The sequence below is a fragment of the Bombina bombina genome, chromosome 3 (assembly GCF_027579735.1).
Source record: "Bombina bombina isolate aBomBom1 chromosome 3, aBomBom1.pri, whole genome shotgun sequence".
NCBI lineage: Eukaryota > Metazoa > Chordata > Amphibia > Anura > Bombinatoridae > Bombina > Bombina bombina.
This window is the reverse complement of record NC_069501.1, coordinates 1,289,927,538-1,289,941,193: the sequence shown is the minus strand read 5'-3', so window position 1 is coordinate 1,289,941,193 and position 13,656 is coordinate 1,289,927,538. Positions and strand designations below refer to the sequence as shown.

Sequence of the window (13,656 nt, the reverse complement as noted above, 5' to 3'; positions counted from 1 at the left end):
TCCTTCAGGTCCATGGTGGTCATATATTGACCCTCCTGGATCATTGGTAAAATTGTTTGAATAGTCTCCATCTTGAACGATGGGACTCTGAGAAATTTGTTTAGGCATTTGAGATCTAAAATCGGTCTGAAGGTTCCCTCTTTTTTGGGAACCACGAACAGATTTGAGTAAAACCCCTGTCCCTGTTCTAGTTTTGGACCTGGACAAATTACACCCATGGTATAGAGGTCTTTTACACAGCATAAGAACACCTCTCTTTTTGTCTGGTCTACAGACAAATGTGAAAGATGAAATCTCCCTCTTGGGAGAAAATCCTTGAATTCCAGCTGATACCCCTGGGTCACAATTTCTAATGCCCAGGGATCCTGAACATCCCTTGCCCAAGCCTGAGCGAAGAGAGAAAGTCTGCCCCCTACTAAATCCAGTCCCGGATTGGGGGCTGCCCCTTCATGCTGTCTTGGTAGCAGCAGCAGGCTTCTTGACTTGTTTACCTTTATTCCAGGCCTGGTTAGGTCTCCAGACTGACTTGGATTGCGCAAAATTCCCCTCCTGCTTTGTGGCGGAAGAGGAAGCAGAGGGTCCATCGAAAGGAACGAAAATTATTTTGTTTAGCCCTCATCTTAACAGTCTTATCCTGAGGCAGGGCATGACCTTTACCTCCAGTAATGTCAGAAATGATTTCCTTCAGTTCAGGCCCGAATAGGGTCTTGCCTTAAAAAGGAATAGCTAAAAGCTGGCCAAGATTTAAGCCATAACGCTCTACTCGCTAAAATGGCCAGCTTGAGAGCCTTAATTCTATCCAAAATAACATCTAATGGGGTCTCAACCTTAAGAGACTCCTCTAGAGCCTCGAACCAAAAAGCTGTTGCAGTAGTAACTGAGACAATGCATGCTATAGGTTGTAGAAGAAAACCCTGATGAATAAACAATTTCTTTAGAAGAACCTCTATTTTTGTATCCATAGGATCTTTAAAAACACAAATATCCTCAATAGGTATAGTTGTACGCTTTGCTAGGGTAGAAATAGCTCCCTTCACCTTAGGGACCGTTTGCCAAGAATCCCAAATGGTGTCAGATATGGGAAACATTTTCTTAAAAGTAGGAGGGGGAGAGAACCGAATGCCTGGTCTATCCCATTCCTTAGTAACAATGTCCCAAATTCTTTTAGGGACTGGAAAAACATCAGTGTAAGTAGGTACCTCTAGATATTTATCCATCTTACACAATTTCTCTGGTGGTATTACAATAGGGTCACAATCATCCGGTCGCTAAAACCACCTGGAGTAACAGGCGGAGGTGTTCAAACTTAAATTTAAAGGACATCACGTCCGAATATGTCTGAGGTAACACATTTCCTGAATCTGAAAGCTCTCCCTCAGACAGCAATTCCCTGAGCCCCAAATCAGAACACTGTGAGGGTACATCGGAAATGGCCAATAAAGCATCAGAGGGCTCAGCATTTACCTTAATACCGGACCTACTGTGCTTACCCTGTAAACCTGGCAGTTTAGATAATACCTCTGTAAGGGTACTAGACATAACTGCAGCCATATCTTGCAGAGTAAAAGAATTAGACACACTAGAAGTACTTGGCATGGCTTGAGTGGGCGTTAAAGGTTGTGACACTTGGGGAGAATTGGATGGCATAAACTGATTTTCCTCAGACTGAGAATCATCCTTAGACATACTTTTATCACCTAAAATATGTTCTTTGCAATGTAAGGCCCTCTCAGTACAAGAGTGACACAATGTAAGTGGGGGTTCCACAATGGCTTCTAAACACATAGAGCATTGACTTTCCTCAATGTCAGACATGTTGAACAGGCTAGTAATAACCACAAAAAGTCTTGAAAACACTTTATTTATCGAAAAAAACACCAAGTTTGAAAACCAGTACTGCGCCTTTAAGAAGTAAAAAAAGCGCACAATCTTTTCAAATCTGCTTTAAAATGCTATAACGCTCACAATTTTATCATATATCCTTTTTATATTGTAGCCTAATATTGCACAACAAGTAAGGGACAAATTAACCCCCTATAAGAAAAACGTTATTCCCAAAACGTTAAGAAAAATAACGTATAACAACCCCCTGCACCTCACCACAGCTCTGCTGTGGGGCCTACCTGTCCTCAGGGGTCTGACAAGTCTCACTATGACTCCGTTATCCTATGTCTTAGTTTGGGCCCAACCAAAGCTGAAGTTTGCTGCCTTCTTGTGAAATCAACTGCGCATCTGAGGTGCGAAAATTAGGCCCCACCCATTATATGTGATGTCTCTCAGCCTAAAAAACCGCAGGGAAGCGGTATAGAAACTAGCCATGTGGGTTTAAGTATCCTAAATGTACAATAAGCCAAATGAAACCCCCAGCACAATGCCCAGCACCAGTGATTATAAAACCGTTTGTGCCAATAAAACGTTATGCTGCCCCCGTGTCTAACCATGCTGCCATCATTTGCTGCATTTAGCCCATAACAATTCATACACAGGTCTCCAGCAATACCCCTTCTTATGTCTATAGGTTTACTGCTTACCCCTTCCCTCTTGGGAACTATGTCAGCCTGTTCTGAAATATCACAGTCTCTTCAGAAATAAATGACTGAACATACCTCAGTGCTTGTAACATGAAAACGTTCCCCACACTGAAGCTTCTCTAGTACTCCTCAGCCATTATGTGGGAATTCATATGGATCTTAGAGACAACTGCTAAGATCATCAGTCTCCAGGCAGAAATCTTCTTCCATCTGCTGCCTGAGGAAAAACAGTACTCACCGGTACCATTTAAAATAAAAAAGTCTTGCTTGAAGAAAATAAAAACTATCATTTTAACACCTCTTTCACTTTACCTCTTCCTATCACTAACACAGGCAAAGAGAATGACTGGGGGTGGAGAGAAGGGAGGAGCTATATATACAGCTCTGCTGTGGTGCTCTTTGCCACTTCCTGTTAGCAGGAGGATAGCATCCCACAAGTAAGGATGAATCTGTGGACTTGTCGTATCTAGTAGAAGAAATAATAGCAATACTCACCATGACCGTAACATTCATTGGAGAGAAATTTAAACTCAATTACAGACACAGAAGTGCCCTCATTAAATGCACAGTGTGAGTTATATATAGATATATGTTCCTACCAGTGCAGGGGCCCTTATGCTACCAAACCTTCTGGCACTTACCATTGAGTGCTTGTCTAGAAAGACTAAGGTCCCGGAGCTAAGATATAACAGACTGAACCTTCTGGAACTTCCCATTCAGTGCTTGTCTAGAATGACTAAGGTCCCAGAGCTGAGATATAACAGACTGAACCTTCTGGCACTTACCATTTAGTGCTTGTCTAGCATGACTAAGGTCCTGGAGCTGAGATATAACAGAATTACCTTCTGGCACTTACCATTGAGTGCTTGTCTAGAATGACTAAGATCCCAGAGTTGAGATATAAAAGACTGAACATTCTGGCACTTATGATTCAGTGCTTGTCTGGAATGACTAAGGTCCTGGAGCTGAGAGATAACAGACTGAACCTTCTGGCACTTACCATTCATTGCTGGTCTAGAATGACTAAGGATCTTGAGATGAGTTTTAACAGAATTAACCTTCTGGCACCATTCAGTGCTTGTCTGGAATGACTAAGGTCCTGGAGCTGAGATATAACAGACTGAACCTTCTGGCACTTACCATTGAGAGTTTGTCTGGAATGACTAAGGTCATGGAGCTGAGATTTTTACAGAATGAACCTTCTGGCACTTACCATTGAGTGCTTGTCTGGAATGACTAAGGTCCCGGAGCTGAGATATAACAGACTGAACCTTCTGGCGCAGGTCTTCCAGCTCTTTCAGCACCAACTGAGCATTCTGGGAAGGGTCCAGATAGGAGGATGAAGAGGCTGCAGCAACCAACCCCTCAGCTTGACCACAGCATGCTTGGAAGTTCTTTTGGAGACTTGTATCCATTGATAATATGTTACTGCTCAGGAACTCAGAAGTATTTTTTGACTGTTGTTGGAAAGTGTCCCAAGCATCCATCAACTGTGAGGAACAGTATAAGCTTTAGTAAAAACAGCACAATAAGTTAATTACCAAGGCAAGAAGTTAAGGTCTGCTGCCCAAAAAAGTTACAGTCTGCTGCGTCAAAAAGTAACAGGCTGCGGTGGCCAGTATTAATTTGCGGCTATATCGACACATATCTCAGGCGTAAGTGTAATAGTGATGGCACACATCTTAGGCATAAGTGTAATAGTGCCCGGCAGACATCTCATGTGTAAGTGTAATAGTGACTGGCACACATCTCAGGCAAAAGTGTAATAGTGACCTGCAAACATCTCAGGCGTAAGTGTAAAAGTGACCAGCACATATCTCAGGCGTAAGTGTAATAGTGACCGGCAGACATCTCAGGTTTAAGAGTTATAGTGACCGGCAGATGTCTCATGTGTAAGTGTAATAGTGACTGGCACACATCTCAGGCAAAAGTGTAATAGTGACCGGCAAACATCTCAGGCATAAGTGTAAAAGTGACCAGCACATATCTCAGGCGTAAGTGTAATAGTGACCGGCAGACATCTCAGGTTTAAGAGTAATAGTGACCGGCAGACGTCTCAGGCGTAAGTGTAATAGGGACCGACACACATCCAAGGCATAAGTGTAATTGTGACCGGCAAACATCTCAGGCGATGGTGTAATAGTGACCAGCACATATCTTAGGCGTAAGTTTAATAGTGCAAGTCCAATAATCCCACAGCACTATTGAAGGTAGTAAATTCTTTGTTTATTGGAACATCAGAATCCAAATCATCAGTCAGCAATGTTTCAGGTTATTCACCCTTAATCATGCTTAGCATAATTAAGGGAGAATAACCCAAAATGATTCGGTCTGTGATGTTTTGGATTTTGATATTCCAATAAAAAAAAATGTACTACCTTTAATAGTACTGTGGGATTATTGGACTTGTGCTTTTTTGAGTAAGGGCTAATGCAGCAACCCTATCCCTACCGTGCACATATGAAGGAGGTCTGGTAAAGTGTTGTATATATGTATTTTGTTTGTAAGTGTAATAGTGACCAGCACATATCTCATGTGTAAGTGTAATAGTGATCAGCACATATCTCAGATGTAAGTGTAATAGTTACAGCACATAACTCATGTGTAAGTGTAATAGTGACCAGCACATATCTTATGTGTAAGTGTAATAGTGACCAGCACATATCTCATGTGTAAGTATAATAGTGACCAGCACATATCTCATGTGTAAGTGTAATAGTGACCAGCACATATCTCATGTGTAAGTGTAATAGTGACCAGCACATATCTCAGACGTAAGTGTAATAGTTACAGCACATATCTCATGTGTAAGTGTAATAGTGACCGGCACATATCTCATGTGTAAGTGTGATAGTGACTAATGATAATGCTGACCTTTCCCAGCAGACTCTGCTCATCCTCTGTGTGCTGCCGATACTTCTTGCACATTAGATCACTTAGGGAGAGTATATAGTCCATGCGCTGCTGTAGTTCTGGGGTGAGCTTCACCTGCAGATACAAATTTGTCTGCTTTACATAAAGGATTTTTAAACAGTGCAGGATATTTAGCATTATGTTACATGCAGTGAAACACATATCACATTCCCACATTACAAATCAATTTTCCTATGGTCTCACCTTGCTGACACATTCAGTAAACATCTGGATGTTGCAGTTTATGGTAGGAAAGGTCCCCAATATGTCTGTCAGCTTCTGTGCTCGCTCTCGTATCTCACAGGTTAGAAAAGAAAAGAGCTCTTGTACTATACAGTGCACGGGAAGACCTGCAGGAGTGAATATGGATAGTATATGTAGATATCATGTAGGCACATGACTCAACTGTGTAGTTTTACCGACTGTGAGCTCAGTATATGACATACAGAGGAAAGCTCAGGAGCGTGCACGTGTTTTGAGCACTATATGGCAGAATAACTTGTAATTGTGTTCATAATATTAACTAACATTCAAAGCATAATTAATTAGCATAGCACCATGGCAAAAGCCACCCAATCACAACTGACATGAACCATGTGTCACACCTTTGTCTCTGGCATCAGTTCTACAGGTTTATTGTGGTATCATGTCATGTCTAGTAGGGGCGCCAACAACAATATGTGGGGAAAACAAAAATAGACAGAGTTCAAGAACATATCAAGGACATTAGCCAGACAACTTCACTCTGATGGCTACACATTTTACTTATGGGGAGGGGCAGAAGCTAAAGCTACTGACCATGCACTGGGTGTCCTGGAGTGGTTACTATTATCCTCATTCTGCACATGGGGTCCTGGTTGTAAACAAGGGTTAAGTTTCACTAATGCTCTCTCCAGCCTCTAGAGCTTCATCAGCATCTATTTTATCTTGTGGAGCTGATTCCATATACTGAGAGATGAGTGAGTTTTAGAAAGTAAACTGTATAAAGTAGCATATGAACTGCTAAACCTGTAGAGGCAGGAGATGGCTTGTAGTGAACATTGACCACTCTTCATATTATACATCATTAGAACTGGCAATCAGACTCAGTCTGGATATCATGCTTTTACCTGGGCACTGGCATTTCATTCTATACCTGTCTCTCTCTTAATATTAGAGCAGCAAATGGTCAGTCCGGGCAAAATGATTGTTTCCTCCACATGATGCACCTTCTCTTCCCACTGTTGTAGCTGCTGGATGAGATCCTCATAATCTTTTACAGGACGGTCACGTAGCTTCTCCATATCTTTATGAGACCAATGCTGGACAAAGGCATGAACCTCACAAATCCAAGACAGCTCCTTGCAATGATCCTGCACTTCACGCACAGACTCCTGCAAATGAACAAAGGGGAATTGTAAGATGGGTAAATAGATTTGTGAGATGTAAGAAAACAGAGAGATGGATGCTCTGCTGCTCATAAAACCTGTAAACCCATAACTCAACATCTAAGTCAGCAGCCCAGCAAGTGTTTAATATGGATCTTATCAACTATGGTCCAAGGTTTTTACATTATTGTGTATGTTGCTTGAGAAATTGAGCTAAAGCAATTACCTTTTGGACTACTATGTAAAAAGCCTACAACAGTTGCATCTGTCTCCTAGACCTGCCTGTGTCAGGTTATCTGCAGACAGCTCCAGGCACTCTAAGACGTGGCTTAGCACGGCTGGGGGTCAAGGATGTCTCTCTCCCTGTTCCCCAGTGAAGGATCTTAGCAATAAGGTTAGCGTGATAGATGAAGAGAATGCGCCAAGGATGACGCAGCTATTATTATTATTATTCTTTATTTATAAAGCGCCAACAGATTCCGCATCGCTGTCTATGGGTAACAAAGATAAAAGGACAGTACAATATGATACACAAGTCAAAATTTAACAAACAAATACAGGGGGAATTGGGAGCCCTGTTCCTGTGGGAACTTACAATCTAAATGGGTAGGAGGGTGAGAATCAGGAGGTGGTTACAGTAGTCAAGACGGGAAATTACTAGGGAATGAATTAGCTGTTTAGTAGTTTCAGCACTCAGAAAAGGACGAATTTTGAAGATATTGCGTAGGTGGTTGCGACAGGATGAAGAGAGTGCGATTGGTTGTGGGTTATGAAGGACAGATTGGAGTCATGTGTAACTCCTAGGCAGCAGACTTGGGGTGATGGGGAGATAGTGGTGTCACCAACTGTGATAGCAAAGTTAGAAACTGGAGTAGAATTAGATGGGGGGGATTAGAAAAAGCGCAGTCTTGGACATGTTGATTTTTAGTTGGTGGGAAGCCATCCAGGAAGAAATGCCAGATAAGCAGTCGCTGATGTGGGTAAGGACAGAAGGAGAGAGTGCAGGGGTGGATAGGTAGATCTGAGTATCAGCAGCATAGAGGTGATAGTTGAAGCCATAGCTACTGATAAGTTTACCCAGTGAGGAAGTATAGATAGAGAAGAGTAGAGGGCCTAGAACAGAGCCTTGAAGTACTCCAACAGACAAAGGCAATGGAGAGGAGAAGTCGCCAGCAAATGAGACAGAAAAGGACCTATTAGAAAGATAAGAGTGAATCTTGGAGAGGGCAGTGTCACAGAGCCCAAGTGAGCTGAGAGTCCGTAAGAGAAGGGGATGGTCAAGAGTGTCAAAGGCAGCAGACAGGTCAAGTAAGATAAGTATAGAATAGTGGCCATTGTTTTTAGCAGAAAGAAGATCGTTAGTAACCTTTGTGAGGGCAGTCTCAGTTGAGTGTTGAGGACGGAAGCCAGATTGCAGGGGTTCAAGCAATGAGTTGGAGGATAGGAAGTGTGTTAGGCGATCGAAAACTAGTTTTTCCAGGACATTAGAAGCTAGAGGAAGTAGTGATATGGGGTGGTAGTTTGCAGGAGAATTGGGGTTGAGGGAGGGTTTTTTGAGGCTGGGGTGACGGATGTTTGAAGGATGATAGAAATGAACCAGTAGTAAGGGATCGGTTGAATATGTGAGTAAGAGCTGGGGTGAGGGTAGAGGACAGAGAATATATTAGATGTGAAGGGATAGGGTCAAGTGGGCAGGTAGTGAGGTGTGAGAAAGATATTAGGTAACTTACTTCATTCTCAGTGGTTGGGGGAAGGTACTGAGAGTGTTGGAGGAGGTGACCGGGGGTGGAGATGGAAGGTTGCAGTCTTGTGGTGGGATGTTACATTGGATGGTAAGTGTTTTGTTAAAAAAAGTAGTCTGCCAAGTCTTGAGCACTAAAGTCAGATGAAAGGGGTGGTGCAGATAGATGGAGGAGAATGTTGAAAGTGGAGAAGAGACATTTAGGGTTTGAGGAGTGAGAAGATATGACAGAAGAGAAGTAGTTTTGCTTGGCTAAGTGAAGGGCAGAGGAGTAATAATAAAGAATGAACTTATAGTGTAGGAAATCAGGTTCAGAGTGGGATTTCCTCCAGGCACGTTCAGCAGCACGGGAGCATGTTTGTAAATAGTGTGTTTCCTGAGAGTGCCAGGGCTGGAGCTGACGACGTGGGGTTTTACGTATTTGTGGAGGAGCAAGGGTGTTGAGTGCAGAGGAGAGAGTATTGTTATAGTGGTTTGTCAGTATATGGCCGGGTTATAATACAATATATTTAATAATTATTCTTTAAAGTAAACCCCCAATAAAAATGCATATACCAAAACAATAAAATAATGTAAATTCCTAAATTCTTTATATTAGTTAAAATTTATAGACACAATGAAATAAATTTGTAGAAAAACAGATATGAATCAAAACTATACACGTTTAAACTGTTATAATATGCTTTGCAAAGATCATAAAAATTACCTTATTTATTAACCCTTATTCACAATTGAATTTCATTAAAATACCACCCTGAGATACCAAGGTATGGTTTGCTGAACTTCCAGACAAATATATTTAGTCAACTTAGCTCACAAAATATTTTATTTAACTCTAATTAAAACACCAGGAGTTATATATATTCTTAATGTAAACAGCCAGTTTATATGCCAATCTATCTAAGCCGAAACAATTTCTTTAGTAGCAATACGGTAAATTCAAAAATATATTTATATGGCTACAGTTATAAATTACTTGGCAAACAAAAGACAAAACTTAAAACTATGCAAGACTATGGATACAAGCTGAAATATAAATTGCTCTTTAAAACCTCTTTACTGCAGCAATAATGAATAGATTTGTTTTAAATATAACCTATATCTAGCAGCCTCTTATACTTTACCAAAAATAACCAAATCGATATTCAGCTTCCAATATTCTTTGTTTCACCTCATATGAAAATAAGTGTATTTGCAATCTGGATAAATGTAGCCCAATTTGTAACTGTCTTCCAACGCAGCCAATTATTCATTTACTAGTCCTCCAGCAAAAGTCAGCAGCCTCTTTTCTCCTCTTGCATTCAGCTTATATTGTCTTAATCATTGGTGAAACGATATGATTGGCCCTTCGGAACTGAACATCTCATAGGTCAACTTGGGAGACGCCTCCCCTGAGCTGTAATACCGTCTCTGATCTATAGGTGGCAGCAGACACCCAGGAATGCAGCCCCATCATCAAACATTGTTAACAATTTAATACATTCTTATAAAGTGATTATTTATCATACTATAACTTTTCGCATTTATAAAATTGTCTTTTCAGCATCTATATTTCATTTAGCATAACAGAAAATGTACAATTTGATACCTGTGAGGCTCGTGAGATGCTCCTCTATCAGACCGAACTCAGCCAGTAGTCTTGTTATCCCGGCATTGAGTCGGAAAGATAGGGAATATCCCAGAGCAGAGAATACCAGGAAAACGAGGAGAGCGGCACTCACCACAGGCAGGACAGCACAAGGCAAATAGGCAGACAGGATACAGCAACAGAAAAGCAGACCAGCAATTCAGGGGTTAACCAAGTAGCATAATAAGACAGGCAAGGTTTCGGCAACAAGGTATCAGCCCAGCAGATTAGGGGTTAACCAGGTAGCGCAGTAAGACAGGCATGGTTCAGTAACAAGGTATTAGTCCAGCAGATTAGGGGTTAACCAATTAGCGTAGTAAGACAGGCAGGGTTCAGTAACATGTATCAGTCCAGCAGATTAGGGGTTGACCAGTTAGCGTAGTGAGACAGGCAGGGTTCAGTAACAAGTATCAGTCCAGCAGATTAGGGGTTAACCAGTTAGCGTAGTGAGACAGGCAGGGATTCGGCAACAAGGTATAATCGTTTGCTGTCCGTTTAAATACCTTTGGAAAGGCGCCAAGAGACTGGCCGGCATCAGGAGCATGCAGCGATGAGGTCAGCGCCGCACGCATGCTGAGCCGACACAGCACTAGGCAACGAGCATGGAGAGGACGCCGCGCCCCTAGCAACGGTGCGGCGTGACAATACCAAACATCATTATTTGATCAATTAAAATAGAAAATATCCACATATGTCTGTTTATGACTATTCATGGGACATCTTGTCTGAAAAACAAGGGACAGATATTATTTTGAAATTAGTCTAACATTTATACATTTATTATATAGATACTTATTTAGAGATCCCATCTCCACATCAGTTCCTCCTGTAATTTTCACTAGATTTCAGGAAAATAGAGAAAAATGTGTTTATCTTGAAATCAATGGGTCAGTATTTGTATATACCAATGTAGTTATAATCAACCTTTCCATCTCATTAGGCTTCAAATGAAAAGTTTTAGGCATTACGTCTCTGTCACTCCAGGGATTCCTGTAATCTAGGTACCATGTTTAGCTTTGTTTGAAAAGATCTAATCTCATTAAGTGGTGAGGTAAAGAATGTTTTGAAGTTTGTACTTGGCTAGGGAGCAAATGCTCTCTTTTGAAGTTTTTGGGACATCCTGTCTGCATTGAGCCTTGAGATGTGTATTCAAATCATATGGGTTTTAATTCAATTCCTGACATCAGAATTGCAACCCTATAGTAATATCTGATAAAATATGGCTTCATATATAAACAAATTATTTTGTCTTATTTATTTATTTATATATAGTGACAGACCCTTCTGTCAGGACTGAAGGAGTTAATTGTGTTTAGCTAAGAATCTAATTTCTAAAGACAGGTTTTCTGGCCTCAGCTATTGTGTGCTATAATTACATTTAAGTAATAAACAGGCCATTGTTTAATCACCCTCAGAGAGCAGACGCTAGGTGATAAGACAAGCCAAATGTGTTCAAGTTGTTATCTGCCTAAGTAAAGTATTTAAGTAATGTAATTCTACTGTTTCATAAAAGGGCGTCTTCCCCTTTTTATCTAAATGTACAAGAGTCTTTCAACCCCCCCCCATCTGGGGTCAAACCTGTATAAATACTAGGCATCTAGCCTTTAATAAATGTCATTCTGTTTTAAACCTGAAACTGGCTGTGTTGTGAATTGCTGATTCCCTATGCAGGACATTGTTCATCTGGTATTAACCCTTGGTACACTGTTGGTACCGTAACATTGGTGGCAAGCGACGGAATGAACTACACAAGCCAGTAACCTCAGGAAGAGGGGGATTATTACAATACTGACTAAGATGGAAAGAGTACCAGGGACAGAAGGAACCAATGGGCCCAGCATAGCAGACAGAACCCCCGCAGAAGCAAGCTTTGATCGGGCGGTTAAAATAAGACTGGCACATTATGGCCCCAACCCATCTGCGGAAATTATCGACCGGGTCATAGCAGCTGTGGAGGCCAACCTACTTCGCCAAAGCGGCGCTGCAGCAAACCCAGTGGAAAAGAGAAAAGTAAATTTTGCAGCTTTTAAAAACTTCCTGGAAACAGAAGGAGAGATTGATGGGTACCTTGCGGATTTTGAGAGGCAATGTGCACTACACAAGGTACCCGCAGAGGACTGGGTCATGATATTATCCGGAAAATTATCCGGCCGGGCCAGTGAGGCTTTTCGGGCCATTCCAGATGAGGAAGTCGGGGATTATAATACTGTAAAAGAGGCTCTGCTCTCCAGGTATGCGGTTACACCGGAGGCATACCGGAGGCGGTTCAGAGACACTGTTAAATTAACTGGAGATTCCTACCTTGAGTGGGCATGTAAGGTGCACCGCACAGCAGCTCACTGGATAGCGGGGTGCCAAGCCGTGTCTGGGGAAGAGGTGCTGCAGCTATTCCTGTTGGACCATTGCTTCGACAAGTTACCCGCAGGAGTTCGAGAGTGGGTTCGGGACCGTAAACCCTCCACCCTGCATGAAGCGGCTCGCTTGGCAGATGAGTATACGGATGCCCGCAAACTGGACACTTCTACCACTAAGCCCCCTGCTAGAGTGGAGTACAGACCCCCAGTCACCCCAGCAGCTGCCAGTTACCAACCCCCGGCGCACCGCTATACCACACGGCCTCTGGCCACGAACTACCCTCAGAGAGCCCGGTTCAATTCGCGGGGCTACTCACAACCGATTCGGTGCTTTGGATGTAAGCAACTAGGGCACAAAAGACCAGAGTGTCCCCTAAATGCAGCGAACCAAGCACAGTCCTGGAGAAGACCTGCCGGCGGAATCACACGTAACCCTCAGCCTGCGGCCCGCTACGTAGAGGCGCAAGAATGCTGGGGCATCCTACATGAGGCAGACCTTGTGCAAGCTGCCCACCGGAATAACCGGCCACTGGTTAAAGTGAATGGGAAGAAGGTCAGTGGTCTACGGGATACTGGTGCTACCATGACCTTGCTTCAAAAGAACTTGGTGTCTGAGAAACAGTACACTGGAGACACTGTGGCTGTGAGGGTAGCAGGGGGCGATGTGTTCAGCCTACCTGTTGCCAGGGTACATTTGGATTGGGGAGTGGGCGCTATACCTGTGAATGTGGGGGTCAAGAAGGACTTACCTGCTGATGTTCTTCTTGGAAATGACTTGGCCCCCCTTGTTTCTGCCTACGCTCCTATGGGTCCCGCTTATGTTAACTCTGTGACTACCCATGCCCAGATCCGTGCAGCAGAGACTGACCCACCTGCTGCTAAGCCCCAGGACGCTGAGCTCAGTAAATCTCTATCCGTTATTGATACGTGGAAGTCCCGTTACAATGCGCTGATGAAGGAGAAGAGGAGCGCAGAGGAAAAAGCACGTTTAGAACGTGAATCTCTGCTAGACAGGCTGCACCGACAGACTGCAGAAAACACCAGCTTGAGAGTGGAACATGAAACATTAAAGACAAACTTAGCGACACTTGAGGAGAAGCTGACGCTGGCTCATAGTGAGGTG

General features: G+C 42.7%; 1 protein-coding gene across 1 annotated transcript in view; it reads right to left on the bottom strand.

Annotated features, from left to right (window-relative positions):
- Window positions 1-13,656, bottom strand: part of DNHD1 (dynein heavy chain domain 1) — a 1,127,964-nt gene that overhangs the window by 796,068 nt on the left and 318,240 nt on the right. The window contains exons 7-10 of the mRNA XM_053705693.1: window positions 6,580-6,817; window positions 5,649-5,794; window positions 5,406-5,519; window positions 3,745-4,021 (exon numbers count right to left, since the gene is read on the bottom strand). Coding sequence (XP_053561668.1) covers window positions 3,745-4,021; window positions 5,406-5,519; window positions 5,649-5,794; window positions 6,580-6,817 — 775 coding nt within the window. The remainder of the gene's footprint in view (window positions 1-3,744; window positions 4,022-5,405; window positions 5,520-5,648; window positions 5,795-6,579; window positions 6,818-13,656) is intronic.